Source organism: Calypte anna, chromosome 3, assembly GCF_003957555.1.
Source record: "Calypte anna isolate BGI_N300 chromosome 3, bCalAnn1_v1.p, whole genome shotgun sequence".
NCBI lineage: Eukaryota > Metazoa > Chordata > Aves > Apodiformes > Trochilidae > Calypte > Calypte anna.
The window spans coordinates 108,091,593-108,115,615 of NC_044246.1; the positions used below are offsets into that span (position 1 = coordinate 108,091,593).

Consider the following 24,023-nt stretch of genomic DNA (forward strand, 5'->3'; position numbering starts at 1 on the left):
TTGCCTACAAAATAACAAATGACCTTGAGAAGGTGGCATCTATTACATTCACCATCCCCATCATTTCTTTTCAAAGCTGAAAGATCCCACCCAATGTAATTACTCCTCATTTGGGAGTTAATCTATAACTCTGATCATTCTTGTTACTCTCCTCCTTGTAATTTATAGTCCAGGCAGGAAGAAAGCATGTGAGGAAAACTGGAAGAAAACACAAAGGTAACTAAAGCAAGAATAAAGAAATTGTTTAAATGGTACTCCTTATAATGGTAAATTACTAATTAGCAGAACTTCTCAACTATGTCCAGTACCTATTTGTGCAGACACTGGGGAGTTTGATTTTAAATATAGTATATTAAAAGTTATATAATTTATGAACATAAGACTTTTTTTATTGGTGTATACCATAGGCCCTAATCTTCCTCCACAGGATCCTATAGGGCCATTCATGGAATAAATTAGGAACAAGTCCCTTTGCTGTCAGAAGTCAGCAATTTGGGAGACTTCTTGAGCCAAAAAAGCACTGAAAACCCCTACCATTTAATATCCATGGCACAGATCTCAAGTTTTGGATCTCATGGTTCTCAAGTACATAGATTTTAAGTTCCATGTTGAAACTTCTGGTTCCAAAGCAACTTGAGAGAGTGAGTCCCAAATCAAGTTGTTCATTATGTGTTACAGCCAAGCCAACCAACCAGCCTGTTTTCTTCTGCCTATTTTCAGCTCAGTGATTGCACTGAGTATTGCTTTCTGTTTCAGTTATGAAAACCAGTGACTATTCTTCCTCTTATCCTTTTCTATGCTTTGATGGCTTTACAGATTTTTATCACAATGTTAAATTAACTGTCTCTTCTCTAAACTAAATCAAACAGCTCTAATCCATTTAGTGTCCCATAACATAGGAGCCACGTTCTCTCTTTGGCCACCTTGTTCTCAGACATCCTTGCTCCATGTATATTTGTAGGTTTTTCCAGTGTCAAGTGCACCAGATCCTGGCAATAGCAGAGTAGATAATTTCTACAGAGGTGACCCTGGGGATGCTGAATTATCTTCTTCAGGTTAGGTTAAAAAGTACCATACATATATTTCTTAATGAAAAAATGTGAGAAATAAGAGGAATAATCCTGCTGACCTTCCAGTCCACACTTTCTGTGTCAGGAACAGCTTATACATTAACTCACACCTCTGTTTTTTTCCCCACAAGAAGAAAGATTTCTTGTGAAACAGAGTGCTATGACAACTCTATCATTTGCTGCATGGCAATTTTACCTGAGGCTCTTAAGAAAATACAAGAGTACTCCTTTCCATATTGTTATACAAGTATCTACACACACTCTAACAAGTGCGGAATTCTTCAGTAGCAGTGAAACAATAACTTTCATGAAATACATTTCCTAGAGAAATAGAAATTCTACTGCAGAGATGGCAGTTAAACACACAATTCTAGCTATGAGAAGCAATGCCAGCAATGTTGGCAGATGATTTAAAATATAGCAACTATTATTAGTTTAAAAAACAAAACAAACAAACAAACAAAAACCCAAAACAGACTTTTAAACAACCTACTTCAAGAAACAGCACTGGGACAGAGCTTGATATTGAATTAATCTTATCTGTTCTTGAGACTCACACACAAAGAATATCACTCCCAATTAAACCACAACTTTTAATGGAACACTGATATTCTTTCAGGGCTTTCACTCCTTCTATCTCAATTATGATTTAAAATTACTGCTCCATTGTAAGAAAAACAACAGATGTCCTAAAGAACTGATGCAGTCCATTGAAAAGCCTGAACATACAAGATGCCTAATTGAAGTAACACAACATTATATAAACATACTTGACAGACCACAATATCTAAAAATGTGTTTGTTCTTGTCATTATAATTAGTGGGGTAAACTTGAACTCGTTCTGCCAATAACAATTAATATCATTTATGGCCAGGTCAAACAGGTCATGATGATTCCAGATGAATTTAGCTGATGAGATGCTACTGCTTCATGCAATGCTCATTAAACCTAAACTGCAAGAACTGCACAACGTGTATTTTCAGAGTAGTGTTTCCCGAACTTAGAGAGCTAAACCTTCAAGGAAATGAAAATTTTAACAGACAAGGTCTTGTGAAGCTCCTCCACGTGACAGATTTATGTTTCTGTGTCCCTTCACAATTCTTCAGGCTCTCACCCCATTTTAGGGAAGTATTTGTAGATCTTCTTTCATCTTTTTGCTTGCTTATTATATTCTTTGAAGGAAAACCATCAGAAAGTCTCACTGATACCCAAAATGGAAAAGCAGCTTACATTTTAGCTTTATTATTCCATCCTGGGTTCCCTACTCAGTGTAATCTTTCAATAGCTAACACATGATACTAACAAAGTAAAATCTTCAAAAGGCAAAGCCTCTGCAGGCTTAAAACGAGATAATGGATGAAGATCTAACACTAATCTTCACTAGGTTATTATCTAATTTTTTTTCCACCTAATTTTTTTTATGTTTTAGGAGCATAGGACTGGAAGGGACTACCAAGGTCACCATGTTGAGACTGCTGCTACTCCAAGAAACTCAAATACATTATTTTCTTTCTAAAATGCAAGCTCTGCTTGGAGGAGATCAGACTTTTCCCTTGACCATTGTCCAGAATGACCCTGCTGACAGAACTGTTCCCATTTCCAGACCAACTGCACTGTACCCATTTCTAGCTGATTCATCTGTGTTTAACCTTGTGGTAGCACTGTATGCAAGGTTCTTTTCCCTCCTTAATGTTAAACTTCTTAATAAGACAAAATAAAAAAGCAAATTTATATACTGTAGAGTACACATAGTAGGTCACTGAATACTACTTCTTTAGTCTTTCTCAGCACTTAATTAATTTCTCTTGGATAACCACTAAGCCTAATTCTGCATCTATTACACTTTTTGGTTTTGTTTCCTCAAAAGGACACAATCCAAGTTCTACTCTGTATCCCACAAGATGTCTCACCAGTCCCTTACCAGATACACAGAGTACTCTATTTTTCACTCATCATATTTTAGTATGCATTTCCTTTCCCTCAAATTACATAATTATTACATGATCATCTAATACATCTGTTTCTCCTCCTCCTTAATCACACCCAACTGCTGAGTTCTCAGCATACAGCAGAAAATCTTCTAGCCTACAACAGTCTGAATAAAAGCTATTTGAAAACAGCCCAACAGAAACATAATGAAATTTAACTAGTTGATAAGCAGCTCATACTCTATAACTCTGGAAACTCCTAAGTTTGTGCCATCAGCCAATTTGACCAGCAAACGTTTCCTTTTCCTGATGATGTTGGCATAAATAACAAGTAAAATCTCTTTTATCTCTTGGTCTCGAGGTAAAAACCCATGAGGAACAGCACTATTACAACATCCCAGTCTAATACTTACATTTTCTCTTCCTTTTAGCCAGTAATTTATTTAATGAAGCCCAAACATGGGATCTGTTACACTTTGTCTACTAAATTTAGTTACTGAAAAAAGCATAAGATGCAATCTTATTTCATTAAAACCTGTTCCATTTATTCCATTTAATGCCTTCCTCCACATCTAATTATTTCTTCTTACCAAGATTTCCTCTTATATCTTCCATGAGAATCATATTATCTTAATTAAATATGAAAATGACACCCTGTATTCCACAATGCTTAAGTGCTATTTCTGACTTGTTAGGATTTTTTAAAAAAGAACAAAACAACTGGAAATCTAATCTTTTGCAGGATGTGATGATAGAAAATACATAAACCTCTGACCTGAGCACAATAATTCTGTTCCGTGTCAACTGACACTACTGTCCTCACTGAAAACTGAGAGGAAGGATTCATTTATGAGGACAAAGAAAATATGAATCCTCACCTTGGGATTTCTTTCCTTTTCTTTCTTTCAGGCAGGAGAACAAGTTCTGTTCTCCTTTTTGTTTTGCAAGGCCTAACTCAGCTTAGTATTTTATCTACACTTGCTGATCTCCAAGTCTACAGTTTCCATACCTGCAGTGCATACAACCTTGAGAGTCAGGTTGCATTCAAGTAGTATTATGTGAGCTGTGATGACCAGGTTTCCTCCTACTTCAAAAAGTATCATGGATCTTGAGACAGAGTTCTTTTAATAGAGAAGATGCAGCAGAATTTAGCATCAGTGGAACCACAACATCACTCAACCCATTCCTGTCTGCCCTCGTCTCCAGGGACAAAAAAACCTCAGTTCTGCTCACAGCAGCAAGAAACCCAGTGGAGAGGGTGAGAACCATGTGAAATGAGTTACAAGTATTAGTTTTTGCATCACAGTTTATCAGAGGTATTTTCCTGCTGGGCCACAAAAAAATTATATCAAAAGGAAACAGGTGGTAGGGGGGAAGAGGAAGGACAAATAAAAACATAAACAAAAAAAAGAACAGCCCAAAAATTCCAATGGTGCTTAGAGAAACAAAGTGAAAGATACTGATCAGCAAATACTGCTTTCCTTGTTCCAGATGGACCATCAAGATTAAATCTCCCTAGACCAAGATTCAGCATCAGCATGAATATTAAACCTTGATAAAAACCTAGTCTGCCTAAGAGGGGGAGTTAACAAAAGAGCAACATCTCTGCAACTGCTCTCCAAAGAAGGCATCCAGTAGCAAAGAAGGAACTGTAAAGAAGGGATCTTGTAGCAGTGAAGACCATTTCTTCTTGCTCTGTGATAAAAAGAGCAACCACAAAGACAAATTAAGTAGAAGTGTATTTTAACCTCTTAAATCCCTTATCCTTTTAACTGTTGTTTGTGGTTAGTACATGAATACCTTCTTTAGAAATACAGATGTTGAAGATACTTGTTAGTTATAACTAAATAGCATTTCCAAAAGCTTTTGCAAGACTTAGCATTAACGCCTGGGAAAGTGGTGTCCAGAGAGTGAACTGCATGTAAGGAGAATAAACTATAAGACAGTGGATTTGCTTTATTATTTTCACAGAGATAATGATCAATATACAGACAGTTACAGGATAAAATTAAATCCTCAGTAGGATTCATCTCGTTTGTGGACTGGGGAGATGGGTATGTCTGGAGTGGCTCTTTGATAGAACTGGACTCCATGGAGATGTGCACCTGTTATCCATCTGATGCTATATGTGTATTTTGTAGCTAGAAGCTACATAAGGAGAAAGATGCTACTCAGCCATGGCTGTTCATATCAAATGACATCACAGCCCTCATGTTCTGTATGGGAGATAAATTTGTAAAAACTGGCAGGTCTGCACTGAGTTCCAGAAAAATCAGCATGCACTCTCTTAAGTCCTACTTTTCATCTTTTAGTTTCAAGCCTTCAAGTGAGGCATTCAAAAAGGTCATCCTGGACAGAAATGGAGGCAAAGAGAACTCCATTCTGTTCACCATATCCTTCATTACTTTGTATAAAAGTAAGTGGTTGAGGAAGAGTGTGTGCCCCTAAAGCATATGACAATTGAACAAGCTGAAGTTTACAGGTGGCAACATATTTAAAAATTAATATCACAGTTCTCAGTATAGTTCCACTTTGGCCATCAGCCACATGGTGATGCTGGACAGTCTTGGGAGCCTGCTCTGGTGTAAGCATATTCTGAGTAAAAACTCAAGGTGCCCTCAATGAAATTGAGTCTCTCAACTGGGACTCAAGCTTATGACTCAGTTACCTTTCCTTCTTGAGGTCCCATGCAGACTTATTTTTCTCTGCCTAGGTAAGTGAATAAAGTGTTGTAGCACTTTCTACTTGTATTTCTTTAGGATTCTCTACTGATTCAAGACCCTCTGCTCTGCTCTTGTGAGACCCTACCTGGAGCACTGTGCTGGAGCCCCCAACACAAGAGGATGTGGAGCTGTTGGAGTGAATCCAGAGGAAAGCCACAAAGATGCTCAGAGGGCTGGAGCACCTCTCCTATGAGCACAGGCTGATAAAGTTGGAGCTGTTCAGCCTGGAGAAGAGAAGGCTCTGAGAAGACCTTGGAGCACTCAAAGGGGCTAGGCCGGGGCATGCCCACTACAAGGGCATGTAGTGACAGGATGAGGAGAAATGGTTTTAAACTGGAAGAGGGTAGATTTAGGCTAGACATTAGGAAGAAATTCTTCACTGTGAGACACTGGCACAGGCTGACCAGGAATGTTGTGGATGCCCCATCCCTGGAAGTGTTCAAAGACAGGTTGGTTGGGGCCTTGAGCAACCCGGTCTGGTGGGAGGTGTCCCTGCATATGCAGGAGTATTGGAATTAGGTGATCTTTCAGGTCCCTTGCAATCCAAACCAGCCTATGATAAAAGCCCTATGACACTGACTATCTGGCTTTGTCAGCTGAACCCTGCAGTTCTCAGACTCGTCACCCTGTGTTGTATAATCCCACACCTGTACACACATCCACTCACTTCTCTGCAACACCGAATGCCAAAAATAATTCTGAAACAGAAACTACTTCATGCCTGACGCTACTGGTGAACTGGAAGTTAAGTACTTTGATAAGAATAAGAGTTGTTTTTTTTTTCCCCAGAGGACAAACTACCATTTCCCCCTAGTAGGATACAAAAGGAATGAGTCAATGCTGTGCTAACAGAGAGGTGTGGCAGGCAGCCAGGGCTCTCAGGCTGCAGCAATGCCTAATGGTTTAGTTGCCTCACACATAACCTCATCCTTAATCTCATGCTTGAAGTCACTACCAAGGTCTAACAACATAATGAGAGGTTTCCACTGAGCTATGAGTGGCAAATGCAGGTGGATCAACTTCGAATGCAAACAACAGTGGTAATAAGTAGCACGGTAGAGGAATACAGGGAAGAAGAAACAATTTCAACAACAAAGGTAACTCACTATTTACCCAGGAATCACACTGAAACTAGTTCTTTCCCCCCCTGACTTATTTGAAATTTAACGAATTCTGATGAGAAATCTGACTGCAAAACTACACACAGTCATTCAAATATTCTGTGAGAGGCAATAGTTTAAATATTGCCTTGTCTCTCTCTTATATTCTCTTACTATCATTTTTATCAAACTAACTTTCTGCAAGGGAAAAGACTGCATCCTGTTGCACCATTTCTTTTGAGAGTGGTGGGCAGTACTGGACAAGCAACTTCAGATCAAGAAAAGGATCCCCCTCCCAAACTAAAACTTCTGAGAGCAAGTCATGATTGTACCCAATTCTCTCAATACACTTACAATCCTCCAACAGAATCAAGGAGTAAAGAGCCAAACCAAACTCATGCCAAACAGTTTATGCATAAAACAACCATGGAGACAGCCAAGAACATAAATCCTCCCTGAAGAGAGCTTCTGTTTGTTTATCTTAAATTGAGGAGCAAAAAGCATGTGGCAAATAAAAAAAAAGCTTTTTCACTATGTCCAAGAAAGGGGAGGGGAAAAGAAATCTGTTGTTTCTTTGTTTTTGTTTTTTCCCTATTATATACAATATATAGACTTCTTTTACATTTATTGTTAAGTCTGTGAAACCAAGTCTAGAACAAACAGCAGCTGACTGCATGAAAAAAACAAAAGGTACTGATCACACAGATTATTTTTTCACAGAATGTTTTACCCACACATGAAACAGATGTACCAACCAGAAGTTTAATTTGAAATCTGAATGGTCTTCAGCAAAAACACACTTCCCCTTACTCACCAAATTTATCACAGCAGTGACAATTTTCTAAACTAGTTAACAACAGACCTCCCTATCCTGCAGTAAACTTCACAGATAAATGAGATGAGAAATACTTTTTCTCATATCTATTTCCTTATTTCTATTGAGAGAAACACTCCCTATCCGGAATATCTGAAGTGCAAAGCACTGTTCCTATACTTGTTTTCATTTTGACCAGCTTTGTAAACAACGTGTAAACAGCACATTTCTCAGCAGATATTTGTAAATTGTGTCTTCACAAATAAGCATGCTCTAGAAATAAAGAGCTTTGACACATACATACATGCACAGATTATTTTAAGGTTTCAACTCTCAAATGTCTTTGAAAAGAAATCACCAAGGAACAAATCCAAAAGTTTCTGTGGTAGATGACACAGAATCAGGAAAATTCTTAACCTTTCCCTTGTTTTGACATTGTTTTTATCAATGCAGCAAACTGCTTCACACATTCAAATAGTCTAAAATAAATAGCACAGCTACTATCACTAAATACACTTTGTGCTGAATTACTCACCAGAAGAGGTATGCAAGTTTAATCAACTATTACTTAGCATATTCCTCACCTGAAGTCAGGCAGTAACCACAATATAAGTCACACATTCCTCAAACCTTTAATTTATCTGCGATTATGAGATGCTCCAGGGGCATCTATACTCTAAATTACACTGCAGTAATCATTCTGTTGAATTTCACCCAGTCTTACAGCACAAGTCAAGCTACAGGAAGCAATCTGACCATAACGCTGCTGCAGGTACTAAAAGCAGCATATTTAAAATCATAATAACAAAATAAAGACAAACGCCCCCAACTCCTACCTATAATAAACCGACCGGAGCTACTCACCATTCATAGCTGTGGGAAACTGAGCCATCATGGTCTGGAAGATGCCTTGCTAGCTCTTAGCCATCTGCAACATAAAAACATTGTGCCATTAATAATGCAACAAGGGCAAAACGTAGCTCTGTGCTCCCGCTGAGCAGGGGAATGTCTGTCCCCTTCAGCTCCCACTTCCGATAGCAAACAATGCCAGGTTCAGCCTGCTGCTGAACAAGCTGAATGTACAGTTGGGAGGGGGTGGGGGAATTTATTTTTTTTTTTCCTTTTTTTTTTTTCCCCCCCTCTTTTTTTATAGGGTAAGCAATGCAGTCCTGAACCTCATGGCACATTCTTAAAGGAAAATGGTACCAACTGTTTAGCAACTGCTGCGTAATGTAGACAAACAGTTGACAACATGTCAGAACATATGGCCTGGAGAACAGCCCTCCCCCTGGCAGGAGGACAGACTTGAGGTCCTGAAAGATCTTTCCCAGCTCTCCCCGGTAAATATTTATGAATATCATTAAAAAAAAAAAATAAAAAAAATAAAAAAAATTCAATGCACAGCTTTGTAACCCAATGCTGCTGCTGAACAATTGTTATTCTAATTCGTCCACTCCACTACTCCACGTGCTATTTACTCTAAAAAGAAAACTCTCTCACACAATGTATTCTGAAAAAATCACTTTGAAATAAAAATTTGTAGTCAGTTTTCTGTAACCAACAGAATGAAGTTACTCCTGAGCTACTGCCTAAAGCCAGCATTTAAAGGGGTCACAATATAACTGACTTTCATAGTTATTATCTCAGTACTAAAACTCATTTTGATTTTCTACTATGTAGCTTTTCAAGAGCATCTGTATTAATGTTAATCAATTAATGAATTCTTTAGAATTGCACAACATTCACTAATAGTTATCTGAGGGATAAAAGTACCACTTTAAAAACACAGATCTAAGACAATGCAGTGAGCTTCTGCTTTAGCTGAGATCATTTTAGTTTAATACTGAAATTTATACATCATTATACTACACCCTACCTGGAGAAACTAATGTTCAGGATGAAGCTACAAAAATGAAATTTCTATTTTAATTAAAAAAGAAAATAAATCACATCTCAGACCCCTCTTTCACTCCCTATTCAGCTACCAAACCTTCTCCCCCCACTAAAAATCCCCTTCACTTCTCAATACAAACACAAACTTAATATTAATTATAGAACCACCATATCCCCCTCACTCCTTCCTCCTGAAAGAAAACTCCTGTACACCTCATCACAAAAGCCAGATGACTGGAAAACAATCTGGTTTCACATATGGACAGGAGAGCTCTTTATGTACCTATTGCACATTTCTATAATAAAAATAAAACCAGCTAGCATGAGTTGTTAAGAATCCTCCCTATGTATTTTACATCATCATTATTATTGTTTATTTATTCATATGCTTATACATATTTTGTATTGTTATTTATAGGATCTATAAATAGCATCTCAAACTATGCTAATGTAAGAGGCCACAAATCATTCATGTGTTATCTGTGAACTTCATAGCCACATGTGCACCTGGTTCCCCCAAATAAATCAAGAACACTATTTTATCTGAAGCTACCTTGCTCTGTGTTGCTTATACAACTGGTGGTGAGGAATGAAAAATACTTAATTTTTTTTTTAATCTGACACATCACAGACCCATATCATTAAGACAAATTCCAGGCATTTATATATATGTATATAGTGTATATACACACACACACACACACACACACACACACATATTTTGAAAATTTTTTTGGCCTGGAAAGCTGTGGATGCCTCATCCCTGAACTGTTCAAGGCCAGGCTGGATGGGGCTTTGAGTAACCTGGTCTCGTGGGAGATGCCCCTGCCAATGCACAGGTTTGGATGATCTTTAAGGTCCCTTCCAACCCAAACCATTCTATGAAATGAAATGTGAAAAAACTGAATGATTGGTGAGTCCAAATGATCTGTCAGGGTGACACCAGGTAGCAGCTGCAGGAAGATGAAAAAAGGAAGCATGGCTCTATTCCAAGACAAGAATTCTAAAACAAGTTGTAGTATTTTTAGGTTGCTTCTAGCATCTCCTCCTAGGCCATACTAGCAATCCACCAAGAGACATTCAAAATCTATACACAGACTTCACAAAAAATGCTTCTGATGTTGTTAAACATTTCTACAGCATATTATTCTGCAAAAGCTGTTCTGTTGAGGAGGGCTAAAAAAGAATCTGAAACCATGACGCTGGAGAACATCCCCAGAACTGGAGCAGAAGAACTCTGTGTTGACTGAGATTTACACCTGCATGTGACTTGCTCTAGATTTACAGTCCTACTGGATTAAGGCTGCATATTTTATATTTATATTCTCTAGCATATTTCATTCCCTTATTTTCAGATAGCTTCTAGGGTTTGTTTAATGAGTAATTACAATAGAATCACAGAATATCTCAAGTTGAAAGGGATCCGTGAGAATCATTTAGTCCAACTCCAGATTCCAGTAAAATTTACAGTAAAACTTACTAAATTAAACTGTGTTTCTGATTGTCCAAAAACTTCATTAACCCCAGCTGGCTTGAGGCCATGACCAATTCTCTGGGGAGCTTGTTCCAGTGCATAACCACTCTCTCAGTGGAGATTTTTTTTCCTAACATCCAATCTTAACTTCCCCCAAGAAAGCTTTAAGCCATTCCCCCTTGTCCTTCCACCAGGGAGAACAGAGCAGGAGCTCCCTCACTGCTCCCCATCACAAGGAACCTGTGGACAGCAATGAAGTCACCCCTTGGGCTCTTCCCTAAGCTGAACAAACCTTCAGCTGCTACTTACAAGTTTTACCCTCTAGTCTATTCACCACCTTTGTTAGTCTCTTATGGATACATTCTGCTATTTTTATACCCTTCTTACATTATGGAACACAAAACTGCCCAGAATATTCAAGGTGAGGCCTCACAATGCACATCAGATAATTATCAGACAACACAACTCCCTCATTCTGCTGTTCCTAAATACCATATCTTAAAATAAATTTCAAGTGAAAAATGCTGAGGTCAAAGCCCTTGTGTAAGCCTGTTCTTTCCTATTTATGAAATTACTGCATCTATGGAGCACACATGGTTCATTTTCATTATCTGGGGACCTGCTGGAGTGGGTCCAGAGGAGGGCCCCAAGAATGAACAAAGGGGTAGAGCACCTCTCCTAGGAAGAAAGGTTGAGAGAGTTGGGGTTGCTCATCCTGGAGAAGAAGGCTCCAGGAAGACTTTACTGCAATAGTGGAAGTGGGCTTGTAATAGAGATGGAGAGAGGTTTTCTTCCAGGGGCTACAGTGACAAGACAAGGGGCATCACTTTTGAACTAAAAGAGGGTGGATTTATATTGGACATATGGAGAAAAAATTTTATAAACAGCATAGTGAGACGTGGGAACAAGTTGCCCAGAAAACTGTGGATGTCACCTCCCCTGGAATTGTTCAAGTTTAGTTTCGACAGGGTTTTGAGTTACCTGATCTAATGAAAGATCTCTTTGTCCGTGGCAAGGGAGATGGACTACATGATCTTTAGAGGTCCCTTCCAACCCAAACCCAAACAAATTCTGTGATAACAGAAGTTTCATAGCTCATGCCAAGCAGAATTAGAAGCCATAGTCAGACACTGAACAAAGCACACCCATCCCAATATCTGTCCTCTCAAAAGGAGTCCAAGATACATACTCTTTGATATTCTGTTCAGTGCAGTATTCACAAAAACAGTGAACAGCCCAGCTGAAAACTTCTCCAGCTCCCCAAGTCTGGGCCTGGCAGATCTGCCTTGTAGATGTACCTGTTAGGTCCAAAACCAAGAGGGAACTGCCCAGCATATCTATATGAAGAGTACATTAACCCAATGCAATGCCATTAAACACAATTTAGCTCTGCAGTCTCTCTGTTATGCCTATAGGCAGACCTTGCCATATTTAGAATACTTAAAGGGCACCAAAAACCTCCTATACTAATCCCCACAAATAATACTGAAAACTACAACCTTACAGAACAAACCATAAATCCTAAATGGGATTTTTATAGGATCTGAGATTACACCAGCACTGAAGCTCCATTCTAACCCTCTACAGAAATCCCTTACATTTAGGCACCAGAGCTACACCAGGCACACATGCTGCTCTGGTGAGAGATTCTGAAGCTGTACTGAGAGATTTAAAAAAAAGAGAGAAAAAAAAAAAAGTTCTGCTGTTATGTAATTTCCCCTCATTCAATTTTTTAGGGAAGGAGGAAACAGTGCAGTAAACTCAAAGTCTACATATATTTTTCAAAGGACCATTGAAACAATCCTTCCCAAAGAATGGAGCTTGCCTTCAAGAAGTCTTCTGCATCTCTGCAAAACACACCAAAGGTTTGGATATTATGCATATATCAAGGTTGAAATCATCTTATTTTCAAAAAATTCCAAATAAACTTGCTGTAGTTGCCATCTGTAAAAGTTGCCATCTTTGCACCTTTAGGACCCATTTTTTTACCATGGGAAATCTCAGCAAAGTATTCTTGCTTTAGACCAAATTTACTTTCTTTTTAGAATTGCTCTGATGTTTTTCAATCATTAATTGTAGTAAAAGCTGTAAATTTCCAAAGAACCTTATTACACAATACTATGGAGAAACCCCATGACATATAAAAATGCTCACTGAAGAAAAAAATCCCCAAAGGAATACCATATCCAGTATAACCCAAACTTATTACACAGATGAAAAAAATGGCCATCAAAAGCAGAGTATCTCAGAGAAAACAAATTGTTCCTGCAAAATGTTCTAGGAGAGGTGCTTGGTGAACTCCCTTATCAGTCTTGAGAAGCAGTAGAAGCCACAGCACAAAATGGGATCAAACATCCCTGTGAATGCTGTAGAGAACATGAAGCCCTATTGCCATTTAGGGTGAAAACAGGAAAACTTGGATGTTATGCTTCAATAGCAGAACAGCAAGTTCTTGTAAACAAACCATCTGACTAGTCCCAGTGTTTAAAGCATTGTTTTCACAAACTGACCTGCCAGACTGCTGCTTCTGCTCCCTCTCTCTGTGTCTGCTGTAGTTGATACAAGCTGAGAAAGAAATGAGATTGCAAGAAGCAGAAGGACCTCATGGCCACACTGAATGAATTAAAAAAAATTAAAGCTGGGCAGACTGCAGGAGAAAGGGAAAAAAAGCTGCTTTTCCATCATAGGCATAATGCCATTTTATGAAGAACAGCCTTACCACAATCTTTGTTAATATTTATAAATGAAACATTTTTTTCAAAGTATTTCTCAGAAAAGCCAAAGCCACATAGTTGTAGTAAGACTGAAGGTCTGGTGCATCTGGCTCTGTCCCACCAGTTTTAACTGGAAGAAAACAAATCTGGTAGAAGCAGCAGATGTGGACACACCACTGCTCTTCTGCTTTTCTCAGGGACAGAAAGGAAATACACTGTCAATTCTTTGCTGCAAGAACCAACTAGCAAGGCCAGAGATTGCAGTACTAGTTGACTGATTTACTCTTTGCCAGATCTGGACAACACAAAAACTACTCATTAGTATTTGCAAAGCAAAGAGTGACAGTGTAATTAATAATAGGCAAAGAAGTTGTTCTGTGCTTTTTTTTTTTTATTACTCTCTTGAAAATAAAGAGAATAAGCATTAGCAAGGTATTATAAACAAGCACAGCCTAGAATATATGAGAAGGAAAGTTTACCAATTAAAAAAAAAAAAAAGGAGAAAAAGAAAAAATTAAAAAAGAAAAAACCAAAAAATTAAAGAAAAAAATTTAGGTAAAAAGAAAGAAAAAATTAAAGAAAAAGAGAAAGAAAAAATTAAAGAAAAGAATTAGAAATAAAAAAGAAAAAGAAAAAAATTAAGGAAAAAAGAAAAATAAAAAAGAACAAATTTTAAAAGAAAAGAAAGAAAAAAGAAAAAACTAAGAAAAAAGAGAAGAAAAATTAAAGAAAGAAAAAAGAAATTGAAAAAAAAGAAAAGAGAAAATTAAAAAGGAAAATGAGAAAAATAAAAAAAAATAAAAAGAAGACATTTTTAAAAAAGAAAAAATTGAGAAAAAAAAAGAAAAAGAAGAAATTAAAAAAAGAAAAAAGAAGAAATTTTAAAAAGGGGAAAGAAAAAAAAAAAAGGAAACTAACACAACATCTTGGGGCAGGCCAAGAATTTATCTCCTTTATACAGTAGGGTCATACACAGTGACATGGCCTTTTCAAACTGTACTGCAGCCAAGTTGACAAAGGCCACCCCTCCTGATAACAAATTAATGGCATCAGTAACAGTGACAAAGTCGATCCTGAGTAGCCAGCAAATTACCAGCTCTTCCTGCTCCCCTCTGTTTCTGGGGGTAAGAGCCCTGCAGGCCTGAGTTAGTATTTTGAGGTCTCAACAAAAAAATCAAACCCAAACAACTAAACAAAACAATAAACTGAAAACCTGTTATATATTTCACTTCTTTACCCTAACATACCGAGTGCCTCCCTTGCTCCCCATTACAGAGCACCTTGCTTCCAAATGGTGATGGAGGCAGAAGACAAAATAGTATTTTTTCTGTCAAACACCCTGCTGTCCACCTTGGCTGACTAAGAGACTTACTGAATACACTGACCATGCAAAATGGATGCCATGTAAAAGACAAGAATCCCTGTTTCTCTTCAGAAAACATAACTGTGTGGTCAGTATTGATGAGCTTAGTCCCTTTCTTACACAGCTCAGCTCTCAAAGCACCCATTCAAAACATGAAAACCCAGCTCAACTCCTCTGGAGACTGAAACCAATCTTTCCTCCTCCCTAGGAGAAGGATTTCCCACATTTTATTGCACAATATTCACAGCAATAATGTTAACTCAGGACATGAAATTCTTTACCACTAAGCCAGAGAGCTGCAGGTCCCTCTCTGACCATGCCTCTCCAACTTGGATTCTTCTTTGAAAAGAAGAAGAAATTCTGAAGAAGGGAGAGGGAATTCCACTTCAGGAAGCTCACTATTTAAATCCTTGGCCCTTCTCCCAGGAGACATGAACTTCCTCAGGAAAAGATGGGAATTGAACCCAGTTCTGTCCCACCCTGGAAAAAACGCAGTCACTAACCTGATGCCAGACACAGACATCACCACCTCTGCATACTTTGCTTAGAAGTGAAAAGAAAAAAAGAAAGGAAAAAAATATAAAAGCAGAGGGTAGATCATTTATAAGATTTTTTTTTAAAGGCTCAGGACTCCTACCTTCAAGAAGGAAGTCCACACTGCATATCTTAACCTTTCCAGAGAGATGAGTGAGATACACTTGTTCCTGAATGGGTGGTAACTTTAAATATACTCTGGTCTTTTTTTGCTTCCTACTTCCTAATTTACATGATTCCCCACTCCATATGCTGGGTTTTTTTCTAGATCCTGTTTTGAGACATATTAATCCTCACATCTAATCATTGACAGGAGCCCTAAGATGCTCTTCAGTGAGTTGCACACTCCTTGAGAGCTGCAGTTCTCTACTTCCTAAGTTATGTTAATGTGGACTCAGGTAAAACATAAATCTTTGATGAGCTTTCTCTTCATTATTTTTTTACTTCAACCATGTCAAGTTTTAACACTGGACAGGCAATTAAACAAATGGCAGATGCTTTCTATTAACACCTTTACCTTACTTCACAAAGGAGGCAAGAATAAAGGATAAAGAATTATGGGCTGGGATCTATACTACACAGCTGTAATGAAACAATGAGAGAATTAAGGAATTATAGAATGGACTGAGTTGAAAGGAACCTCTAAGATCATCTAGATCCAACACCCTTCCCATGGGCAGGGACATCTCCCACCAGACCAGGTTACTCCAAGCCCCATCCAATCTGGCCTTGAACACTTCCAAGGATGGGGCAGCCACAGCATCTCTGGGCAGCCTGTGCCAGTGTCTCACCACCCTCACACTAAAGAATTTCTTTGTACTATCTAATCTAAATCTCACTCTTTCAGCTCAAAACCATTCCCCCTGATCCTATATCACTACATGCCCTTGTAAAAAGTCTATCTCCAGCTTTTCTGTAGGCCCCTTCAGATACTGAAAGGCTGCAAATGAAAAATTAATAATGAAATATGTACAAACCTACACACAAACCAGCATGATAACCCCCCTGAGTAATGCTCACATCAGCACTGAGGCTGCAGGGTAGGTCATGGTAAAGTCTTGGCTTTTGACTCCTGGAGTCAGCAGACTGGAACTGGATTCAGGAATACACAAATTCAGGAACACACAGGTCAGGATCAAAGGCACAAAAAAGGACAGAGTGCTTTCAGGATGTCAGCCACAGATGAAGAGAGCTTAATCCTCATGATCCTTTATACCTATACTGAGTATGATGCATATGAGATGAAATGCTTTGGTCTGGTCCACTCCACCCCACACTAGGAGGGCCACTAGTGTGACCCCTTTCCTCCCTTTTGGTTCTGGAACCTAAGATGTTTTCCAGCACCAAAGAGTGGCCTTGGTTTTGCAGACCATTTTCCAGCAGAGGAAATTTTCAGCCCTCTCCTGTCCTTACATCAGAAGCACAAGTGAAATCTGCCTCCTAACAAAGCAAAACCAAACAACAAAGAGAAGAATTCTTGTGTTATCTTCTCCTTTAGGAGTACAGGAGCTGGTACTTAACTTGATGCTTGGCTTTCAGTCCCAGACTGCTAGAGCTAAGTATAAAACACAAGATACAGAAAAGATGAGCAGTCTTCTGCAGGGAACAGCCTTTCACTGTTTGTTAAGCTAACAAAGCTATAGCATTCAGCAGGACTTGGGGTTACAATTTAGGTATCTATTTCTAGGCTGGGTAGGTGCACAAAACCATCAGGTTTTTCTTCTCAAAACCGACTGAAGCCTTTAAAGCAAAGAAATGCAGGTTATCTTTCATGAAACAAAACCCAGGGGAGATCTCATGGCAGAAAAAGCAAAGATCTGCATAGGGCAGTCCAAACAAGAAAAATTAACAAGGCAGCTGTATTTCAGATGGGTAAAAAGGCATTCCTCAGAGTGAATCAGGAGAGTGCAGGTGTCAAGGAAGCCCAAGGGATCCCACCCAGCGTGGCTGCCCCAGGAGACACAATGGACCTGGAACCCAGGCAGTGGGGCCACAGCACCTCTTACCTGCCCAGGTGAAGCCTTCTTCTTATGACCCCATTCTCAGCCACAAGTCCTGTCCATGCCAGATTATCAAGGACAGTCCTTTAGGACATCCAAAATTCGGTCTCTTAACCTTTAACACCGAGTCTACAGCATACAGTTATAATGTTTTGACCATGACAAATTAATTTCATGAACTTAGGGAATCAGTTATCACCTGGGTTAGATGCATAACTCAAATAAATCCCCAATAAACATAAGTACATTTCATTTAGAAAAAGCACATGTCCTACCTTAAGAAATTAATAATATGAATACACTAAGGGTGTAGCGGAAAAAGCGGGAGCATTTTATATATTTTTTAGTACAACTCTTGACCTGACAAAGATAAGACCAGAAGTATTAATTAAATCAGCTCTGATTTTTGATACATTTGTCAGTATAGCCATAATAGGTCATCTTTTTGCATTCCAATTGTAATATTTTTAGAAATAAGGAGTAGTAACTCCCATTTCCTGTTCTTCCCTTACTTCATGCTGTTGAATCACTAACTGCAGATATCACTCAGGGCTGACACCACAGCATTTCACAAACTCCACTTGCATCAGCCTTTAAAATTTTCACTAGAAGAACCATCTTGGGATTCCTATCTGCTACTTGTGAAGATGAAGAAGAAACAATATCCTGTATTTAAAATGTCTCAACTGGCTGCTCTTAGAACTGCTGTTCCAATGAAGCTGTGACTTATCTCGATCAACCATTTTTTCCCAACTATCTGCAATTACAAAAATGTTTAAAAATAGTTCACAGGTAATTGTCCTCCATTAGGTAATTCCAAAGTGTTGTGCTGCTACTGTCATTATGTTACATCATTTGAATTTCATGTGGTGTTCTGAAAATAAAGTTACACAACACTGTTCTCATCCTTACATTAATGTTCAAGACATTACTTTAGCTCTAGCATCCAAGTAACCTGCCTGGTCAAGCCACGTTCCCATAGTGACAAGGTCTTAAAAATTCTGAATTTGAAGAAAAATGACATTTCATCAGCCCCACTTTACCTTATTATTTTCTGTGACCTAATCCTTACCTTCTGACCATTGGGTGCTGATGGCACAACAGTACCAGAAAAACAAGTTATTACAGCCTCTGGTTACAACAGCCTCTATATAATCTTGTAATAGGCAATAAAACAAAGTATGTGTGGATGTAACAAGAATCAAAGATGTCTCATGAAATGAAATCACCTATCTTGTTTTCTTGAGAAAGACATACACTTAAATAGTCTGAGAATAGTAAAAAAATGAAAATAATCTTGATAGACAAGTTAATCAATTAAAGAATTTACTTGTTAGTAACCATTAGCCTTCTCATTCAAAAGGTTATGAGACATGAGTGGTTAAATGGGTACTTTGATGAATCCCATCATCCAACATGAAACAAATTTAACAGAAGGGTGGACTTCACAAAGCTTTTAACTGCCTAGAAGATTAATAAAAACAGGCAAACAGAGGAGTTACTACCAAACTTAGTGCCCCCATTAATGAGAAAAACTGCTGAATGCTTGAGTACCACTGTTAGACACCAGAGAATCCACATGACTGAAAGATGTTCTGAACATACTGACCAGGAAAAAACTTCCAGACAAGCTCACATCTGATTAGATTCAGACAGCCAGTGGCACAGCTCACAGCTGGCTTAAAAATTCTGTTTATATTAGTCCATCACTGGAAGGAACTAGAATTTACATGTTGACTTAAGTCTCCCCAGGTCTACAGCAATCAAGATTCAGATTCAGATCCCCAGAGGCAATTTAGGGATCTGCAACATTTGCAACTAAGCAATCGAAAATTTCAGGGTCACTTAAAACAGCTGCTTAGCACTTCCAAAAATCTGACCAGCCATTCTAACAACAGTGCTTCCTCCAAAAAAAGTCTGTTGCATCCTATCACCAATCAAGGTACACAAGGAAAACAGATGTAAAAGGTAAAGTTCAAGGGTGATGATGTTTTTATAGCTAAAAGCAGCACAGTAACTACCTTATTTCACACCATACCTAGGGTCAACCTCCAAATCTCAAAGTACACTTTGGGTTAAGTGTTTTACTGACAAGTGATAGGGATTGAAACAGGTCAGGCTAAGTAGCTCTACACTATCTTTGTTATCTTTATAATCCCCAATCATCACCTAAGACAGGAAAGGTAAGGAAAGGTGACTTGACTTTCCATGTTATTCTGCCACATGAAATGAGCCCTACAATACAAAACCAATGCAACAGATTAACAAACTGCTCAACAACCAACTGCTCACAATTTTCACAAAAGGACTATAATCTTTCCAAGCTTTCCCCCCAAACTTAAAAAATATGGCTAGACCAATCATCTAATATAGCTTGCCAAGAGATATGGCATTACACTGAATTGAAAGTAGCTTTCAGAAGTTAAAATTAGTAACTTGAAAGCAAGGAAGGATGGCAATGGCATAAAAATATACATGAGGAACAAATCACAGCATCAGTGCTGCCAGGAACACTGGCTGATGTCACTGCAAGACCAGAGAGGTCTTGGTGACAGGTCAAGGGTACCAATGACTGGAAAAAGGCAAACATCATACTCTTCTTCTGGGAGGTCAAGAGGGAGAGTTCAGCAATACAAAAGGCTACAAAGTCTGGCTTCAGTCTCTGGAAAGATCATGGACCCACAGATTCTTGAAGAACAAGGAGGTGATGGGAAGCTGCCCTGCATGCATCAATCCAGGCCAAACCATGCCTGATGCATCTTGTGGATTTCTGTATTAAGATTACTGGTTCTGTGTGGATGAGGATTTAGTCAAGCATTGGAACAGGCTGTCCAGGGAAGTGGTGGAGTGACCATCCCTGGAGGTGTTCAAAAAATGTGTACAGGTGGACATGCTTCAGTTGCATGGTGGTGTTGGGTTGACAATTGGAACTGATGATCTCAGAGGCCTTTTCCAACCTTAATGATTCTATGATTCTAGGGCAGAGCACTTTGTTTTCACATTACAAAGGCTTTTGATAAGGCCTCCCACAGCACCCTGTGAGCCAAACTGGTGAAATACAGTTTGAACAGTTTCACTGTAAACTGAGCAAAACACTAACTTAACCAAGGGCTGTGATCAGTGGTCCAAAGTCCACCTGGTTTGAACAAATGATGTTTTCCAGGAGCTGATACCATGGCTGGAACTGTACAATGTCTTCATTGATAATCTGGTCAATGGGATGGAATGCACCCCAAGCAAGGCTGGATACCAAACTGGAGAGGGCTATTCCCTTGGAGGTAGCCCAAACACAACCACACGTGGCTCTGAGCAACCTGATCTCAGCTGGCCATGCTTTTAGTGAGGGCTGGACCAGATGATGTGCAAAAGTCCCCCCAAAAACAAACTATCCTATGACTACATTTTATATAAATAAAAGTAAATGGAAGCAAAGAAAAGCTATTTTACAAACTGAGATTTTTGAGATCTTTACTTCTGATGTTAATTTTTGGCATATTTTCACTTGAAAGGAAAAATGTCCAAGTTTTGAACCAGTTCCAGCTGAGTAGCTCAATGAAGAATTACTATCATCTACAGAATTTAGCTTCCTTTCTCATAGCTGCTGTTTTGCTATGGTATGAAATAAATTCACTTTTGAATATTAAAGATCACAACAGAAATGTGTGTTAAAAACCTACTGTAAGAACTGCTGTGACCCCAATCAGTGTAGTACTTGAATCTCAATAAATAAAACCTTCTCAACAACACACTTCAAAATCATCCACACTTCACTTCTTCATTTCTGCATCACTTCACACCTATCTCACCATGCCTACAAGAATGGTGAAAAACTAAGCAGATCTGAAGCTCTGATAGAAGACCACCACCTACTCCATAGAGTGCCTATCACAAACAAACCACAGATACAGCATTTTTGTCATTGCTAGTGCTACAGGAACATACCTTTTGTTTATATTACAGTGGCTGCTAACAGCACAGTCAGGGACCCATCCTGTAGCCTAGATCTTGTACAGACAGAAGAGAAAAGAAGTAAATGCAAATCCCTCAGGATACTAATTTAAAAGGAGAAGCATACTCTAGTTTGATCTATTTTAAGCACCTCAGTTAGGATGCTCATCTGACCACAATTTCTGTATAACAGAGAGCGTGAAACAGCCCAAATTCTGGTTTGCAGGGATGGATGCAGTTCTCCCAACATCCTAAGGAGCCAGGAGTCTGCACTAAGGTTTCTCTAAATATCCAGAGGTACTGCAGTGTGAATGCCTGTCCCAGCTTAGTCAGATTAAAAAAAAAAAGTATGGACAAACCAAACAGGGATGTCAGAGTGTAAACAGGAGAACAAAAATTTTAAAAGCTTAGGAGAAGAATGAAGCCCAGCTATTTACCCAGTTAGTTCCTAATGCTTATTATTTCTAAACATCAGTGGCCACAGATGTTTGTTACAGCTACAGCCTTTTAATTGCAACCACATTTTAGATGAACAATGTCAAATCCTTGAAAGCAAGCTGTATTTTATGTACCACTGATGTCATCCACAGCATGACAGAGCCATTCTCTGCTTCCCATGCTTTGTATGTTTTCATGTGTACATACAAGCGTGGGAGCTGCTGCCACCCTAGGCAAACATGGACAAAAACAAGTTTAAAAAACAGCATGTCCCCAAAAGGAGAGATCCATACGAAAGGGCATAGAGGCACATACTCAAGGGCAAGCAGCTTGTAATTTCTCATTCCAGTGTGTTAGATGGGGAATTTCCAACTGATGTTTAAAGAGAACCACTGTTAAGTGTTAGTTAAAGATCACTGGCTTTATGTAAAACACGATCTACTTTCAGGTTCTGCTATGTGACAGATTTCAAACTGCTATGAAAATCACCCTGGCGTATTCAAAACAGAATCTTCATGTTTAGGGAACCAAACCAAGTATCTAAGCTACATTTTATTTTCTGAATTACTTCATGCCGCAGTGTGAGGTCGACGCTAAGGTAACTCGGTCTATTTACAGACACAACAGTTTATAAAACTTCAGCTGTAGAAACCGGTTCAATTCCTCCAAACTTCACATTCTCACAAGAAAGAAAAATCACCATCAGCAAAACGAACAAAGGTCTCTTAACACCTCCAAGGCACCTCACCTCGCCAGGGCACTCCCTTGAGTAGACCCAGAGCTCCCTGGGCACTGACACCGATGCTTCTCCCCTTCGCAGAGCAGCAGTAACGCGAACCCGAGCAGCACCGGCACCTCCAGCCAGAGGAGCGACCGCGGCTCCCGGCACCTCTGCCCAGACACCGCCTCCCCCGCTCCGCAGAGAGCCTGCGAGGCTCACCGGCCAAACTTTCGGGCCCGGTGCTGAAGGCGGCTCCCGGGAAGAGCAGTTCCCATAGAAACCCGAAGCGGTTCTCGCCGGGGATAAGGAGTGCGGAGGGGAGAGCAGCCCCGGTCCCTGACAGCGCCCGGCACGGCCGCCGGCGGGAGGGACCTACGGCCTCACCCGGGGAGTCGGGCACGCCAGCTGCTCTCCGAAACGTATGCAAAACGCTGTTTTTAAGCAAAACAAACAAGCAGAAACAAACAAACAAACAAAAACCCAAAAGACAAAAAAATACAAAGCCACAACAACCCCCCACACCGCCTTTCAAAGAGAAAAAAATAATATACAAATACAGCGTCTCGGGGAAACAGAAACCTCGACTGTGCCTCCCCACACCCGCTCCCTGCCCGGTAATCCGCCTGTGGCTCCAGGACGGCCGGAACAGTCGCTTCCCGTGTCCCGCCGTCCCGGGCCCGCAGCGAGGCCCCGCGGGGCGGCCGGGCTGACAGCTCCGCTCCGCGCCACCGGAGATCGCCCCCCCACCTCCCGCTCCCCGCACCTCTCTTTGCCCCGCCGACTCCGCACCCTAGGGACGAGGCCACCCCTCACGTCGGGTCGGGACGTGGCCCCCGCTCTTCTCAGCGCGGAAGAGCCGCAGGCCGCCTGTACCTGTTGCGCTGCCCGTGAGCGCCTGCTCCGGACGGACCGCTGCTGCCTCCTCCTCCTCCGCCTCCCGCAGCGTCGGCGTCAGCCCCACAACATGGCGGCGGAGGCGGGGGCCGCCCGGGAAGGAAGGGGGAGGGCATCGGGGCTGGCGGGTGCGGGCTGAGGGCGCCGCTGGGTGCCGGCTTCGCGCCCGGCAGTAGCGAGGGAGGGCGGGGGCGGGGTTGGCGGAGTTCCCTGAACCGCACCCCGAGAGGCGGGCAGGGAGCCCGGAGCTAGAGGGGCATCGCTACTTAGGGGTGCCGGGTCCTGGATCTGGGTCAAGGTACCCAGAGAGACCCGCAGGGATCCGGAGGTGCGGAGGACAGAGCTGTGACCATCGCCTGCCTGAGCTGTGCGGCACAGAGCGGAGCCCCGCACAACCAGCCCAGCCTC

General features: G+C 40.2%; 1 protein-coding gene across 3 annotated transcripts in view; it reads right to left on the reverse strand.

Annotated features, from left to right (window-relative positions):
- Nucleotides 1-23,732, reverse strand: part of ITSN2 (intersectin 2) — an 82,979-nt gene extending 59,247 nt beyond the window's left edge. For 2 of the 3 annotated variants that reach the window (XM_030446663.1, XM_030446665.1), the window contains exons 1-2: nucleotides 23,595-23,732; nucleotides 8,501-8,564 (exon numbers count right to left, since the gene is read on the reverse strand). In XM_030446663.1, the coding sequence (XP_030302523.1) occupies nucleotides 8,501-8,531 (31 nt within the window). In that variant the 5' untranslated portion in view covers nucleotides 8,532-8,564; nucleotides 23,595-23,732. The other variant, XM_030446664.1, reaches the window with a different exon arrangement.
- Between the last annotated feature and the right edge of the window lie 291 nt (nucleotides 23,733-24,023).